This window comes from Myxocyprinus asiaticus, chromosome 8 (genome assembly GCF_019703515.2).
Source record: "Myxocyprinus asiaticus isolate MX2 ecotype Aquarium Trade chromosome 8, UBuf_Myxa_2, whole genome shotgun sequence".
NCBI classification, from domain to species: domain Eukaryota; kingdom Metazoa; phylum Chordata; class Actinopteri; order Cypriniformes; family Catostomidae; genus Myxocyprinus; species Myxocyprinus asiaticus.
Genome location: NC_059351.1, coordinates 45,336,479 through 45,353,692, shown reverse-complemented (window position 1 = coordinate 45,353,692; position 17,214 = coordinate 45,336,479). Strand labels below are relative to the sequence as shown.

Here is a 17,214-nt window from a genome sequence, read left to right as displayed (position 1 = left end):
TTTAATGCTTGTCTGATTGTCTCTCTTTTCTAGGAGACTCCTTGTCTAGTCTTCAGAGAGCCATAGAAATGAAGGAATCAACCAAACAACAGTTGCGAGAACAGCTGGATGCTGTGGAGAAGGAGACGCGGTCCAAACTACTTGAGATAGATGCCTTCAACACACAGCTGAAGGTACTATTGAAAAATCTAAACACATGCGCAACACAATCGCCTTCAGAATTTGTATTACCTTGGTTACATATTGAATTATTACTTTTACGTTTTGCATTTCATTGTGTGCATGTATGAATGAGGAAGAAAGAGAGAGAATGCGTTGTGAGACATCATTGGCCTTCCACACAAACATATGCAAAGGGTCCAAAATTAAGTTGCTAAACACCAAACATGAGTAAAAATGGGCTTTGATGAGATGTTAGCAGGCAGAATAATGCATTATTGAAATCACAATGGCTATGTTCACACCGCAACTGAATGTGACCTAAATGTGATTTTCTGCATAAATAAATTTTTTTGCAAGGTTGTTCACGACATTTTAAATGTCATATACTGGTCTGAACAGCCGACGCCCGTTAACTGACCCACATGTACATAACACTCCCTGAGCATATGAAACGCTGGCATGTTCAATATTGGAATAATTGAGTAAATTGCGTTTAAAAATGTAATTAGCCTGGGTTTTCAGCAAGTTGTGGCGAAAGACCTTCTTGATGGATAAAGTATTTTTTAAATGAAGTCATTTGCTTTCTTATGGTGCAGTTTAATTATCAGTGTAATATTTCTTAAAGAGCGATACACACCATACAATTGAAGGACAGCAGGAAAAACAGCATAACATAAATGTATGGTAAGAAGAGTTGTTGTCTGTAATTATTTAAGATTTCCATTGACTTGCTTGCATTCATGTTTTGATGCCGTTTGAGAAAGATAGAAACTGTTTTCTGCACGAGTGACGTGTAGAGCACTTGCATAAATCTATCTCTGCATCTTTTCATCTGCATATTTTACTATGTGTAGTCCAAACAAATCACTGAACCCAAAAAGTTTAAACCATAACACGTCTAAATTTGCTGGAAATCAAGTACACAAATGATGAATGTTGAGTTGGATTGATGTAAAAATCACATTAAATCTAACCTGGCTGTACACACTGAAGGCACAGTGGAAGAAATCAGATGTGTATCCGATTTATTTCCACATATTAAAGTGGCCCAGATTGGATTTGAAAATGTCAGATTCAAAGCACTTTTGGCTGTTCACATGGTCATCCAATTAACAGGTATGTGCCACAGGTTAGTGAAAAAATTAGATTTGTGCCACTTTCAGCTACGGTGTGGACACAGCCAATGTACACGAAGAACTATATTCCAACCCGCATCTTTTGCGTTATACAGTTTCATGGACAATACATTTTCTCAACTTACTCCCCAATGTCAGGTATGGCAAAATGTTGATTTTGGACCCTGCATGCACACAATGGATACAATAATGCCAGTAGACCATTATTGATTTCATCTTTTGTGCATTCAATCTGGTTTTGAGAGAGAGAATGAGAGTGAAAGACAAGTGAAACCATTTTCAGAGCGTGACACAATCAGTTGTTCTTATCTCACTGTATCTGCCTGTTGCTCATCCCACCCCTCATCTTCCTCACCCTCATCCTTATCCTCCGCTCATCCTGGCCGAGTCCCTCCCAACTCCCCCTCTTCCATGTTTATACGGCTTGGCTTGTCGTCCTCGTTCTGGCTTGTCCGTGCCTTCCCTGCTTCACCCATCGTGGTGGTACAGTCCTTGGGGCTGTTCTATCAGACCCATGCTGCCAGAATGGAGAACCTGCAGTCGGAGCTACTATTTGAAGAGCAGAGGGGGCGACAGGTAGACATCCCAGAAATGCTGTTACCCTCTCCAGAAAACTACCACCACCAAACTCTTACCCCCTACTCACAGCACTGTGCTCTCTGCTGCCCTTTACGAGGGGAGGTAGAGTAGCACACTTCCAGTTATGTCTTGTCTACTTCCCTTTAATAAGCAATGAAAAATCTTCTTGAAATACTTATGGAGGATTGTAACACAAAGCTGTAGCTCACACTAAATTAACAGCAAGGAACTGGCTTTACTTGGGTTCTGCTTGGGTTCAAATGTTGTGTCTGGTCTGTTTGTTTCTTGCTCTGAGCTTAAACCTTTTGACTTACTTGGGGGCCTGGGTGGCTACCACCCCTGGCGTTCGCTAGTTCGAATCCCAGGGCGTGCTGAGTGACTCCAGCCAGGTCTCCTAAGCAACCAAATTGGCCCGGTTGCTAGGGAGGGTAGAGTTACAAGGGTAACCTCCTCGTGGTTGCTATAATTTGGTTAGTTCTCGGTGGGGCGCGTGGTGAGTCGAGCGTGGATGCTGCGGTGGATGTCGTGAAGCCTCCACACGGGGTATGTCTCTGTCGCAACGCACTCAACAAGCCACGTGATGTGCGGGTTGACGGTCTCAGACGCGGAGGCAGCTGGGATTCGTCCTCCACCACCCTGATTGAGGCGAATCACTACGCGACTACGAGGACTTAAAAGCGCATTGGGAATTGGGCATTCCAAATTGGGTGAAAAGGGGGGGAAATCCCCCCCCCCAAAAATACTTTTTTTCTTGTTTTATTGGAACAATGATAAAAATTCAGCTTAATTGGTATTTTAGTTACATATCATTCCATTCGTGTCGGTCTTGGTATGATCAGATATCACCCTGTTTTCAGGATGTTTGCCTTTGTATAATTAAGAACATCCCATCGAAACATGCCCAGCAAAAATGACATGAACATTTTCTTAGATAAACAGGTATAGGTGGCATTTACTAGAGACATTAACTGTATCATTAAAACTTTTTTGAATAAGCAGACCTCACATTTACAGAGTGTGAATTCTCAAACACATTCGAAATTGCATGTCTGGTTCATGAAATCTTAACACTCTCGGCAACTGACACTGCCTCGGTGTGTGTGCGTGTATGTGTGTGTTTTTGCATTTTACACTCAAATGGCTAACTCTATATCCTTCTGGAGTCTTTATCTGTTACCATATTGTTTGCAGTGATTTTATGAATGTTTAAATACATGCAAATTATGCTTTTGTGACATTCAACATTGAGCAGAAATGTAGTCTCAAGAAGAGTTTTCCACACTGTCCAAATCAAGCATTAAACCCTGACTGTTGTAGGATTATAATATAATAATTTTTCTAGTCTGTATGCAATAGATGTGCACATCTGACTCCGCTTGCTTATTGGTGGAAATGGTATGACATCATATAAGCAGCAATGTTTCCATTGGTCTGCTTAAACACAGTCCACTTTTTTTTAGATTTCCCATGTTGCGACTCAAACTCTTTTGGCTTTAGTGATTCATCCCTTGCAGGCATTGCAGCCTGCCATCATGTATGTGATTTCATGCATTTTGCACCACGCAAATGTACGAAAAACAAGATATTTAAATATAAACATGAGCATATACCCAGAGTGTTGGGACAGTTATTAGCTGTCTGATGTTATTGGTTTACACCCTTTATAAATATATGTATATATATATATATATATATTTTTTTTTTTTTTTTTTTAATACAGTCGAGCACAAAGTAGTGGTGCTATATCCTACGAGTTCTAATTACAGCATCTTTTACACATTTAATGTAATATTTTCCAAATAATTGAAGTCTACAGATAGCACATATTATTACATTTAAATTAACAGAAGAAACCTCTAAAATTTCAAATAGCTTAGTAAAATTGTAACATAAGCTATTGTCTGCATGACCTGCATAGTTGAACAGAGTTCAAATCAGGGTTCAAAATTAACATTTTGCCACACCTGCCAATGCCTGGTGAGTCGAGATGAATTGCAATATTCATGGCTGTGTTTTGCAGCATTTCATTAAAACATTATTGTTACTATTTGAAATGACTTCTAAAGAGTAACCGGCCAGTAGATTGTGTAGCAGGCCAATATTTCACTCACATTTGTCACTTAACGAGTGTTAATTCTGGACCCTGTTTCCATTATTTCTGGAGAAATGGAGACTAAGTGACTGAGACCTCAAACATATTGTCCCGACAGCACTTGTAGGGCACAGCTGCTAACATATTTGGTGTGTATGTGTGTGTGAGACAGTGTGCAAGCCGAACGATCCCCATTGCCCCCTATACTTCCCCTTACCTATCCTCCAATATCCCATCGTGCTTTACAGGAGCTGAGAGAAATCCACAACAAACAGCAGAGGCAGAAACAAAAGGAGCTGGAGGCTGATATCACCCAGCCGTCACTTGACAGGAAGTCCGCAGAGCTACAAGAGTCCAGGTGTGTTTGTATTTGTGTGACATTATGATTTGATAATGCCAGTGGATTGTAGAATTTACTATGTGGCAGTCAAACATCTAAACTTCATGTTCTCTCTTTCTTCCCTCCAGGTTGTCCGGAACAGATGAGGGTGTGTCTCCGGCGTGGAGAGATGATGGTGTGCGTAAAGTTCCCACTCCTCCCGTGTCTAAGGCGTGGATGAACCGAGTGAGTGAAGAAGAGAACAACAGCAGATCTGACAAACAGGATAATCTCTCTAAACTCTTCATACAGCAGCCGGGCAAACTGCAGGGCCAGTCCCCTTGGTCTATGGCAGGTGAGAGGAAAATACATTTTTAAAATTGATTTTCTATTTTGTTTATTTTTATTTTGTTGATTCAGAGAGAGGTGAATTGAATGTTGTTTGCGGCTGATTTTTATTTTTTATGCATCCATATTGGAATGCGTTATGTTGACATTTGGGCCCTGATTTATTAAAGGTTTGTGTGTATAAAAATACGTGCAAACTTGATATCGCATGCAAAAATAGGTCCCAACTGATCTACTAATGTAGTCTTCTGAGGATTGTGTCTGTCAGATGCACAAATGGCACGTTTTGGCAATTGTTGTGTGTTTCCCCTAGAGATGTGCACTAGTAATTGACTAATCGAGTACTCGTTCTGCACCAGCTATTGAATGTTAAAAACACTACTCAAATATCACAAATTGATTTTCGTTGTCACTTTTGCCTGCCTTGAGCAACGCTGAATTACACTGTACTTTCCTTCCGAATCGCCTACCACATCTCGCTGTTACAATTGAGTCCACTAGTGAGCGCTGTGGATGTGCTTTTGAGAGCAAAGCCAAGTGTGGAAATATTTGTAATATTTTGATTCTTCTAGAATTATACTGTATTGGCATTCGGTTCTTGTTGGAATCATGCAAAACAATGCACGATGATCTGCTTTTATGGTGGAAAGAAAATGCGAAGCATTACGAGAAACTCAGTGAAGCTTAACAGACTAATATATGTGAATGTGTGTTAAATCTCTGAACACTGACTGAGTGCATTTATAAAAAGCTACATTTCCCCACTTGTTTTTCTGAATAATAACATGTGAAATTATGAAAATGTGATAGCATCTAGACAGTAGACTCAGAGTTTATGTATGTGCGTTACCCTAATGCCATCAGTATTGATTTCTAAGAAAAGCCGGCGCCCCACTAGCCGCTTTTTCCAGTGATTTTCAGGTGTGATCTTCAATCACCGGCCAGGCGGAGGTAGACAAAGTGCGCATTAGCGTCTCTCAGCGGGAAGTGTTGATCACTTGACCGTCAGGACTCCATGCTGAGTTAATGGTTCCTGCAAAGGAAAAGCACGGCCTCTTTTGTTCTCATCAAGTGACCAATGAACTACTTCTTTTACTAAGGAACTGACAAGGCGTCACACTGATATTAACGTTTATATCGCACTCCGCTACATATGATCACAAACGCTGATTGTAATCCATAGCGATTCACCAAGCGTATTTCCTGCCTTTTTTTCCTACGCTAAAATTACATTAGAAACATAACCTCTTTTCTCACTGAAAACTGCATATGGACAAACGCGTTCTATGGCAAGCCTCATTGGGATAAATACACAATCACACACTTTCACAAGGTATGTTACTCCATGAATCGTACATCTGGCTCGTTTTCAGCATTTGTTTCTGAACCTTGTGCATATTTTCCATTGATTCGCTTCATTTAGGCCTATATGTACACTGCAATCACACTCGGATCTGCACCAAGACAATTGGGCTGAGACCACTTGGATGGAGAAGAAATATGTAGGTCAGCTCGTCACTGTAATTCATCATCAAAATGTGGATATTGCCTTTTGGTGGCTATATTGTATAGGTCGAGCTTCACGATCGCTATTCTCTTTTGGATAGTGACAGAACGGACACAGGTAAAAACGTGGCTTCACTCTTTCTGTGCGAGTGTTTGTGTGCAAAATGCAAAAGCAATTAATGATGGATAAAAAACATTTTTTAGGTCCGTTTTAAAATATAACCTTGTGAAAGCGAACCGAACCATGAAGAAAATGCAACATTGTAACTTCTTCAGCCCCTGTTTCAAAATAAATTAAGCAAGCTACAGGTACGCCCTAAATCACTCTATTACATTATTATTGTTTATGCTCACCCGGTACTCAGGTTACTTCGGCAAGCTCCACGTGACGGGGATCACGGACTCGTGATATCAGCAAAACAGTTTGCATGTGTGACACCCTCGGCCAAAATCGAGTTGTTTGGATTCTGCTAGTGTGATGCTGCAGGGTTCCCATGCGTCCTGGAAATCTATTATATCACAATTTATTTGTGTCTGTGTGTTGTAGACAAGCTCCCGGTGTCTGGTTTTAACCAGGAGAAGGTAAAGGTGGTCTACTACAGAGCACTGTACCCCTTCGAGGCCCGCAGTCATGATGAAATCACCATCCATCCTGGAGACATAGTGATGGTAAAACAACTGTCTGATGATGTGTGTGTGTGTGTGTGTGTGTGTGTGTGTGTGTGTGTGTGTGTGCGCGCGCGCGCACCTGAGCACACAGTTACTGACCTTTGACCCTGCCTCTGTCCTTTCTGTGCTCACTCTGGCTGAAGGTGAAAGGGGAGTGGGTAAGTCTAGGTTTTCTGCCCCTCATCCACCTTTGTTTCTAGTTTGTCTTGTTCCTTGTTCTCTGTCATTGGCCTAGGACTGTACAGGAATCATGATATATGGCTACATGTCTGTAGCTGTGAGACTTTTTCAGGGATTTCAGAGGTATTTTCAGAGCTCGCTCACAGTCTCTGGGCTTTTCTACCAACCCATGACCATTTAGCCGATTTCCTATAGACCATTTCAAGCATGTAAGCAATAACAAGGAATTCAAACGCAAGTTTTCCTGCAGCACTTCCGGCATCATTAACGGATGCTTTAAATAGGGCTCTGAGTTAACAAATTTACCTCAAATAACATCAAACGTTTACCTGAAGTGACTTATCCAGACGTGTTGTTGATACTGAGAGTCTACAAGAGAGAGGTGATGAAAATGTATCATTCAGATGCTCACAATTGTTTCCTTAGCAGAGAGCTCAGGAATGATTGCTCCTGTTATAACAAAGTCCAAGTACACTACAAAGTTTCGGGAGTGGCAACTGCATTTAAATGCAGGAGTGAATCCTCTAAATTAACTAATTAAATTAACATTCCATGTGTGTACGGAATTACAGGACTGACTCCCGCAACAATTGCGATGATTGACAAGTGTAGCCATAGCAACGCTGCAGTGTCTCGCGCCTGTAAAACACGATTGCTACCAGTTTAACCCATATTTGTTCGCTGTTTTTGAGCAAAGAGATTATCCACCACAGATATATTATCATCCGACAATGTTTGTTTGCTGCCGTCGATAGAATCGTCGTGTTTTGTTTGTTTTTTTTGTCTTGTAAACGGCGTGCATGCACTGGACTGTAATGTACGGGTTACCCCGAGACCGCAGGGCTGATGAGAGAAACTACAGATGAGACAAAAAGACTGGAATATATGAATGAATGAAGACACATACCACTGTAAGTGTGATTTACACCAGGAGAAGGCAGACACATCTCACATGCGCCATTAATCACGTCATTAACAACTTGTTCTGTACGGTTCCGTACACACTGCGTGGAATTTTTGAAAATGTGGTTGTCTTTACCTGAATTTTTCGGGAGTTCAATCGGTTGTAGAATGTGGTTGTCACTCCCGTATTTTACCGAACTGTACAGAACAGGATTAAGCACTAAAAGGTCAACTGACAATGACAACCTTATTTAGCTGCAGTGTGTACATGGCCAAAGTCTTTTTAGGCAAGTCAGGTTACTTGGCAGCCATCTTTGGAATGCTCGCGGGCAGATATTTTCTATATAAACAAGCAGCATACAAGTGCAGCGCCTTTCTACTTGAATGGGAAAAGACCAAAATCCACAAAACAATTGGTCAAGATTACTGTCAAAGAACATATTTCAAATACAATACAATACACTTGTATCATAAATTGTGCTGCTTTACCTCAGATTACGCTAAAAACGATTTTCCAGGGACCTGGGTAGCTCAGCGAGTATTGACGCTGACTACCACCCCTGCAGTCGCAAGTTCGAATCCAGGGCGTGCTCAGTGGCTCCAGCCAGGTCTCCAAAGCAATCAAATTGGCCCGGTTGCTAGGGAGGGTAGAGTCACATGGGATAACCTCCTCTTGGTCACGATTAGTGGTTCTCACTCTCAGTGGGGCGAGTGGTAAGTTGTGCTTGGATCACGGAGAGTAGCATGAGCCTCCACATGCTGTGAGTCTCCACGGTGTCATGCATAGCAAGCCACGTGATAAGATGCGCGGATTGACTGTCTCAGAAGAGGAGGCAACTGAGACTTGTCCTCTGCCACCCAGATTGAGGTGAGTAACCGTGCCACCATAAGGAGGCTCAAAAATAAGGGCGATCTTACAGCATAACTATCATGGTTGTTCTCCCTTCAAAGTGCACTTCAGAGGGTGATTTATTCCGTTTGGAATGCACAACTAGCAGGAAATGTTCAAGGAACAAAAAGACGTCACTTCCTTAAACCATCTTGAAATGGTCTAAATCAAAGCAACTTATTGAGTCCATGTTGATAGCATACATAGTGATTGTGCACTGTGTATTGTGATTCATGTGTTGGTATGCTTTTTTCCATTGTGTATCAAGGAGTGTTTTCTACTGTTCGGCCTCACAGTGAAGCTGTTGTGGTTGTTCGTGATTACATAATCCTACATCATTCAGAAATCTTTGTTTTGTGTGCTTTCACATTCTACGTTTATGATTTATGTTGTCTTTCTGTTTTTCTTATCAGGTAGACGAGTCTCAGACAGGTGAACCTGGATGGTTAGGAGGAGAGATTAAAGGGAAGACTGGCTGGTTCCCTGCCAATTATGCGGAGAAGATCCCAGAAACGGAAGTTCCTCTAAGTCTGAAGGCCAGCTCTGCGTCTTGCTCCGCTCCTAAATTAGTGTCTCATTTGACATCCACGTCCTCGTCAACTACAGCCGCACCCATTCAGCCGATCTCCACAGACCCTGCATCAATAGCCCCGCCCTCTTCAGCCACAGCCCCTCCAGGCCCCGCCTCCTCGTCCTCAACATCCAGTAACTGGGCAGATTTCAACACTACGTAAGTTTACTGAAATTGTGTAAATATTTGTTTAACTGGTTATTTCATGTTTTTCAGTGGTACATAATAAATAAAACTTGTGCACCAGTCATTTGTGAAACATGTTTGTACTTGCAAGGACATCATAAAATTGATTATTTATATTTATTCAGATGGCCATCTAACTCTGCTGTGGAGAAGCAGGATAGCGACGGCTGGGACATGTGGCCGACTCAGCCTACTCAACCCTCACAGCCGTCCCTGTCCGTGCCCAGTGGAGGACAGATGAGACAGCGCTCTGCTTTCACTCCCGCTACTCTCTCTGGCTCCTCACCCTCACCTGTACTCGGACAGGTATGTAATTATTCTCTCGATTACTTTCTCTGTCCCCAAATGCAATTTTAAACAATTTTTAAACTTGTAGTTTTTAAACGTTACATAAGATTTAGGGTGATAAGTTCTAAAGATGATTAAAGCATTATTCTTAGTTATTTCTAACCTTATATACATATGTGTGCTGCATTTGTGGCATGCTGTTTGATTACCGCAGACAGAAATTTTAATTTGTTCTTCAGACAGCCAAGAAATGCTTGCGCTGCTCTGTTTATGGACTCTGGTCCGTTTTGTGGAGTGTTTTTGATCTAATCATAGTGTTAAGTGTAAAAGTCCGTTCCCTGAGTGCTGTTAAAATCTTGCGCCTGCCCAGAAGAGCTGTTACGTCCATGAGTTTGAATTCTCCGCTGTGGCTGTATTGCCAGCTCATGCACGAGGCAGCGCTGTGATTGGATGGAGGCATTCTTTTTTATGAATAATGATGGAAGAACTGTCCGCAGCCCTGTGTGCAGCCTGTCCATATTTGTTAACATCTCAAAAAATTTGTTTTGGGGTTTCATGACCCTTTAATTAAGGCAAAAAGGGACTAAAAATGGTGACAAACTTGGAGAAATGGTGAACCAGGAATGGTGACAACAAAAAGCACCTAAAATATGCACTTTTTATGTATTCATGTAAATTGAAACCAATTTTATTTAAAAAAAAAAAAAAAAAAAATGACGCATCAACTACCCTTAAATCGGAAATACGTTCTACGAAGTGTATGATTTTTTTTAGAAATATACATGAAAAGGTAGTACCCTTTCATCATCACAAAACCAAAGGCTAAATGTTATTTAACATTATCATTAATATTGAAATATCCCTGATGTACCAAATGAAAAGATTAAATTATGACGTTGATTCATCAACAAAAACAAAACTGGGCTAAATGAGCTGTGAAATGCACAAATAGAACTGACTAATGCTGGTAATGATACAGATCTTCAAACTTGGAACATTGCAAAATATTGTCTTAGTTTTTCATCACTTTGGTCATTTTAGTAGACAGTACACACCCACATATTGTTACGCCTACATGTTTATCGTTTACAAGCACAATTTGTACTATTCACAAGTATTTACATTGATATGCAGAACAAGCGCTAAACAACAAGAAAACTGGCAGTTCAGCGTTTTGTTCTGGTTGAGTGCATATTACGGAGAGAGTCACATGTCTTCTTTATTGTAAATAAATGTTTATTTTTCTGTTGTTTTTAATTAACAGCTAATTGTTAAGAAAAAGTTGTTAAAAGAGACATTAATGGATTGCAGTAAATGTATTTGTCTCGTCTTTGGACACACATTACACGGAACGAGTCAAACCAAACTTTTACTCTCAACACGCAGTGAAAGGATCTCGGTGCTGAACTTAGCATATTAAAAGATCGATCTTGGGATTTTAAGAATCAGCATCAAGGGGGGGCCTGGGTTGCTTAGCGAGTATTGACGCTGACCACCACACCTGGTGTCGCGAGTTCGAATGCAGGGCGTGCTGAGTGACTCCAGCCAGGTCTCCTAAGCAACCAAATTGGCCTGGTTGCTAGGGAGGGTAGAGTCACATGGTGTAACCTCCTCGTGGTCGCAATAACGTGGTTCCCGCACTCGGTGGGGCATGTGGTGAGTTGTGCGTGGATGCTGCGGAGAATAGCGTGAAGCCTCCACATGCGCTATGTCTCCGCTCAACAATCCACGTGATAAAATGAGCGGATTGACGGTCTCAGATGCGGAGGCAACTGAGCTTCGTCCTCCGCCACCCAGATTGAGGTGAGTCGCTACACCACTACAAGGACTTAGAGTGCATTGGGAATTGAGCATTCCAAATTGGGGAGAAGAAAAAATCAAGATCAGATTGCTATTGATTGGAAAATCATCTTATCCAGCCATAATTCCTATTATTTTATGGTCGTGCACCCCCTGGAACCCCTGACATAATTTGATTTTCTGTATTTTCTAATTTGTTACTGTGTCCCAAAACAAACCATGTTTTCTACTTGATTAGACAGTAGCGGTTGAGAACTCTATCTTTTCTCAAAAAGCAGAGGAAACAGAGGCAATGGAACGACTAAAAAAAATGAGAGAATTTTTTTCCACAAGGCCTCTTGCTTTCACTTTAATGCACTGTCACTGCATATTTAAACATCATATGACAGTTCATTAGTTGTCATGATTCGAGAGAAAGATTCACTTTTAGGGCTGCTGAATCATGCTCAGAGGTTAATACGGGAATACTCTCGCGACTAGTAGAAATATTAAATGTGATCTTATCAGCCCTTAGTGCTTGCAGCATTAGATTTCTTACCTTATTGATTTCAATCAGTGTACTCCATCTCTTTTTCAGGGCGAGAAGGTGGAGGGTCTGCAGGCGCAGGCTTTGTACCCATGGAGGGCAAAGAAAGACAATCACTTGAACTTCAACAAGAGTGATGTGATCACCGTACTGGAGCAGCAGGATATGTGGTGGTTCGGGGAGGTGCAGGGACAGAGAGGATGGTTCCCCAAATCGTACGTCAAACTCATCTCTGGGCCCGTCCGGAAATCTATGAGGTGTGTATTAGAGGGTGGAACTGAGATGGGCTGATTTTTAGTCCTAGTACATCTCTGATGGATCATTTTGTACTTTTAGCTTAATTTTAAAGGAAAGGAACAGTTCTGAACTGTTTGGCATATGTCTTTAAATTATAATGCAAAAAAAACGTTCAATTTAAATTTTATTGATTCAGGCTTAATTTAAAGAATTGTGAACCAAACAGTGAGTTCAGTATTGTGAACCGAATCGTGAGATGAGTGAATCATTAAACCCCTCTTAACTTATTATATGATGATTGTATAATTTGATATTTAGCTCGGATTCTGATGTTGAACATGTGAATACTGTTTTGTTTCAGTATTGAGTCTGGGTCCTCAGACAGCCCTCCCAGTGTTAAGAGACCCATTCCCTCTCCGATCAAACCCACGGATCTCGGAGAAGGTGAGAAAACAGTCTCACACAAAAACACAACATCTGAACACGTACTGTATAAGCTCATAATGAGTTTTATTACTTCTTTCTCTTTTTTTTGTACCTATTTTAATTGTTTGGAATATTTATGTTTTTTTGCATGGCATTACAGAGTATGTGGCCATGTATACATATGAAAGCAGTGAGCAGGGTGACCTGACCTTCCAGCAGGGTGATGTCATCACAGTCACAAAAAAAGAAGGAGATTGGTGGACCGGCACAGTGAGCGGGAAGACTGGAGTCTTCCCCTCCAATTATGTCAGACCTAAGGAATCTGAGGTAGTGACTTGAAATCTGTCTCTAAACACTTCATTAACATCATCAGTGGAAGAAAATAAGTTATATGTGCAATTGCATAGAGCAGGGGTTCTCACACCTTTTTTTGTCAGATGAACCCCTTTGACCTAAATGATTTTCTTGGAGTACCCCCTTGTATTTTAAGTAATGTTAACCTTTCAAAATATTATTAAAGGAATAGATCACCAAAAAATGGAAACTCTCTCATCATTTACTCACCCTAATGCCATCCCAGATGTGTATGACTTTCTTTTTTCTATAGAACACAAATGAAGATTTTTAGAAGAATATTTCAGCTCTGTAGGTCCATACATTGCAAGTGAATGGTGACCAGAACTTTGGCAGCATAAATGTAATCAATACGACTCCAGTGGTTTAACCCATGTCTTCAGACACGATATGATAGGTGTGGGTGAGAAACGGATCAATATTTAAGTCCTTTTTACTTTAAATTATCCTCCCTGCCCAATAGGTGGCGATATGCACAAAGAATGCAAATCACCAAAAAACAAAAGAAGAACTCTTAGGATAGAAGAGGAGGGCTAGTGCAAAAGACTTAAATATTGATCTGTTTCACACCCACACCTATCATATCACTACTGAAGACATGGATTAAACCACTGGAGTCGTATGGATTACTTTTATGCTGCCTTTATGTGCTTTTTGGTGCTTCAAAGTTCTGGCCACCATTAACTTGCATTGTGAGGACCTACAGAGCTGAGATTTTCTTCTAAAAATCGTCTTTTGTGTTCTACAGAAGAAAGTAAGTCATACATCTGGAATGGCATGAGGGTGAGTATATGATGAGAGAATTTACGTTTTTAGGTGAACAATTCCTTTAATTTGACATGTTTTGCATTTCCCTGATTATTTTATAAACGTATGTCATTCCATTTTTCTATGTATATGTGATGTCTTGATATGATTTACATTTACATTTTCAATAATTGAAAAATGCCTTTTCATAAATGTAGCAAAGCCAGGTCTGTAGCAACCATTATAACCTGGGGTGTGGGGGACATGTCCCCCTTACTTCTAGAAATATGTTTAGGAAATGAAACATTGTGTTTATATTTTTAGGATTTATACATTATATTTTAAAAGTTTTGGTAGCCATGCAAGCAAATAGTTGCCAGCCTCCTAAACGATACCTTTAAGACCCAGCTGAAGCCTCCGTCAACCGGTTGGCTCTGCAGTGAACCGAACCAACACACAAGTGGTTCAGTTACACCCATCACCTATTTCAGGACTACAGGGCAAACAATGTCAGGTTAATGACTCTTAAGGTTACTTTTAAAACATGATTGCGTTGCTGATAATGGAAGTTAATATTTTACGTTATTACATTGTATGGAGGGTAGTGCGTAATTTTCTTTTGCATTAAAAAGTGCCAGTTTCTTACCGTCAGTTGAGAGCGCTCATTTTTTCACTTTCTCTCATACACACATACATAGCGAGTAGGTTTAAATTGTTCTTTCTTGGGGTTTTTTATTTGTCAAATGACATACATTTTAATTATCCTTCGATGTTTTTCAAATTTTGTAAATTACGAAACCTCTTCACTCTCTCACGAATCCCCATTTAGCAAACCCTGGAAAAGAGAAATAATACAAAAAGAAAATTATTCAAATCAGACCTGCAGTGCATACGAAGTAACCCATGTTGTCAAAAAAACCTTTAGTTATAGTGTCTGGGTTTTAGGTACTTTTTTGTTTTGTTTTGTAAACAGCATGCAAAGGATTTAGTCCAATTGTACATTTTGAATGTTCATTTATACCTGATGCACAGCCTGTGTTTAAGCATTTGTATTGTAGTCAAGTAATGGAAGGACATTTTTAAAGCTGTAATATCAGTATAATCATAAGTCTTTGTTCTGTCTCTCTGCCTAGGGTTTGGGATCTGCTGGGAAAACGGGAAGTTTAGGGAAGAAACCAGGTGGGTGCCGATGCCCGTATGCAGTAAACCTACTGTAAAACCTGGAAAGGATTTCATGTTTGTAAATGGTTAAATCAGAAAACAATTTAAGTTTCAGAATATTATCTTTGCTTTAAAGCTATTTACTGGACATCAAACCTGAAATCTTGGAATAAAATGGCATGAAATAATTGTATGAGAGTTCGATCCAATAGTCCAGTCCTTATCTTTTCTCCTCTTACCTTTGTTTCTCCTCTGTGTTCAGAGATTGCCCAGGTGATTGCCCCTTACACAGCCACTGGGGCTGAGCAGCTCACTTTGGCACCTGGCCAGCTCATTCTCATTCGCAAGAAAAACCCAGGAGGCTGGTGGGAAGGAGAACTTCAGGTCTGAAAAACACACAAACAAATATGCTAATAAATACACCCATGCTTTCTGCCACAGTAACACAAACCTTTTGGCATGATTTTTCTACCAGAATGCCAGAAAAGCTTTTGGTGTAATCTCTGTAGTTGTAGAAGCAGCATATATTTGGTTCTCTGTAATGTTACCTTTAGTTATTTGTACATTTTAATAAATTATGACATTCATTGCAAAAGTATGTTTCAGTACTTTTGGTTTATATCGAAATGGCTATTAGCGAAAAATAATCACTGTCTTTATGATATGTTTGTTTTTGTTCAGATATTGTGGTGGAATTGATTTAAAATTCACTTAATTGCCCACTTCTGTTTATTTTTACAGGCAAGAGGAAAGAAGCGTCAGATTGGCTGGTTTCCAGCTAATTATGTGAAATTATTGAGCCCCAGCACCAGTAAGACCACACCCACAGAGCCCAACCCACCCAAGCTGTCAACACCCAATGCAGGTACAAGTCAGAGAAGTTACTGTACACAAAAAGAACGGGTTTCCAAGGGCACACACGAGTTGAACGACATCTTAATTTTTTTACTTAAGAAATCTAGCACAGGATTAAAGGAATAGGTCATCCAAAAATGAAAATGCTCTCATCATATACTCACCCTCATGCCATCCCAGCTGTGCATGACTTTCTTCTGCTGAACACAAATAAAGATTTTTAGGAAAATATCTCAGCTCTGTAGGTCCATACAATGCAAGTGACTGGTGACCAGAACTCCGAAATTCCAAAAAGGACATAAAGGCAGCATAAAAGTAATCCATACGACTCCAGTGGTTTAATCCATGTCTTCTGAAGCGATATGATAGGTGTGGGTGAGAAACGGATCAATATTTAAGTCCTTTTTTACTCTCATTCTCCAACTTTGACCAGCCCCAACCAGAAGGTGGTTGAATGTGAAAGTACTCACACCATGAAGTGGAAGTGTAGATTCTCAGTAAAAAAAAAAAAAAAAAAAAAAGGACTTAAATATTGTCCTGTTTCTCACCCACACAGTTGTATGGATTACTTTTATGCTGCCTTTATGTCCCTTTTGGATGTTCACATTTCTGGTCACCATTCACTTGCATTGTGAGGACCAACAGAGCTGAAATATTCTTCTAAAAATCTTTGTGTTCTGCAGAAGAAAGTTATACACATCTGGGATGACACGAGGGTGAGTAAATGATGAGAGAATTTTCAGTTTTGGGTGAACAATCCCAGTTGATGATTTTGACCACATACATGTGTGTTTGCCTACCACAGTGTGCCAGGTGATTGGCATGTATGACTACACGGCTCAAAACGATGACGAGCTGCCTTTCGGAAAGGGCCAAATCATCAACGTGTTGAGCAGAGAGGATCCTGATTGGTGGAAAGGAGAACTGAACGGTTCTGTCGGCCTTTTTCCGTCAAATTACGTCAAGCTGACCACCGACACGGACCCCAGCCAACAATGTGAGTCCAGAATTTTCTCCTCTCTTACAAACACACTCTCTCACGAAACTTCTCGCTATCCTTTCTAATTAAATATCAGCTACCATATAAATTCAGTTCCCTTTGCAAACGTTTTCAGATTGGCCAATTAGATCCATTTAAGGTCTGTAATGCTTCATAACAAACATTGCAACCTATTTGAGGAGCTTCTCAAAGGTAGCTCTAGTTATGTCCTCATGGTGTGGTGAGTTATATAGAGCGTACAATGACCAGTCCTTATCCTCTGCCACACTGAAGCCCCTCC

General features: G+C 40.5%; 1 protein-coding gene across 6 annotated transcripts in view; it reads left to right on the top strand.

Moving 5' to 3' along the window:
* The window catches only part of LOC127445304 (intersectin-1-like), a 72,418-nt gene that overhangs the window by 34,370 nt on the left and 20,834 nt on the right, over positions 1-17,214 (top strand). For 5 of the 6 annotated variants that reach the window (XR_007897959.1, XM_051705283.1, XM_051705282.1 and 2 more), the window contains exons 16-29: positions 34-173; positions 4,218-4,327; positions 4,438-4,643; positions 6,690-6,811; positions 6,955-6,969; positions 9,197-9,513; positions 9,666-9,846; positions 12,206-12,411; positions 12,753-12,835; positions 12,978-13,144; positions 15,052-15,097; positions 15,342-15,463; positions 15,821-15,944; positions 16,740-16,931. Coding sequence is in view for 5 of the 6 variants with exons in the window: in XM_051705283.1 (XP_051561243.1) it covers positions 34-173; positions 4,218-4,327; positions 4,438-4,643; positions 6,690-6,811; positions 6,955-6,969; positions 9,197-9,513; positions 9,666-9,846; positions 12,206-12,411; positions 12,753-12,835; positions 12,978-13,144; positions 15,052-15,097; positions 15,342-15,463; positions 15,821-15,944; positions 16,740-16,931 (2,031 nt within the window). In the remaining variant the exon portion in view is untranslated. The remainder of the gene's footprint in view (positions 1-33; positions 174-4,217; positions 4,328-4,437; positions 4,644-6,689; positions 6,812-6,954; positions 6,970-9,196; positions 9,514-9,665; positions 9,847-12,205; positions 12,412-12,752; positions 12,836-12,977; positions 13,145-15,051; positions 15,098-15,341; positions 15,464-15,820; positions 15,945-16,739; positions 16,932-17,214) is intronic. The other variant, XM_051705284.1, reaches the window with a different exon arrangement.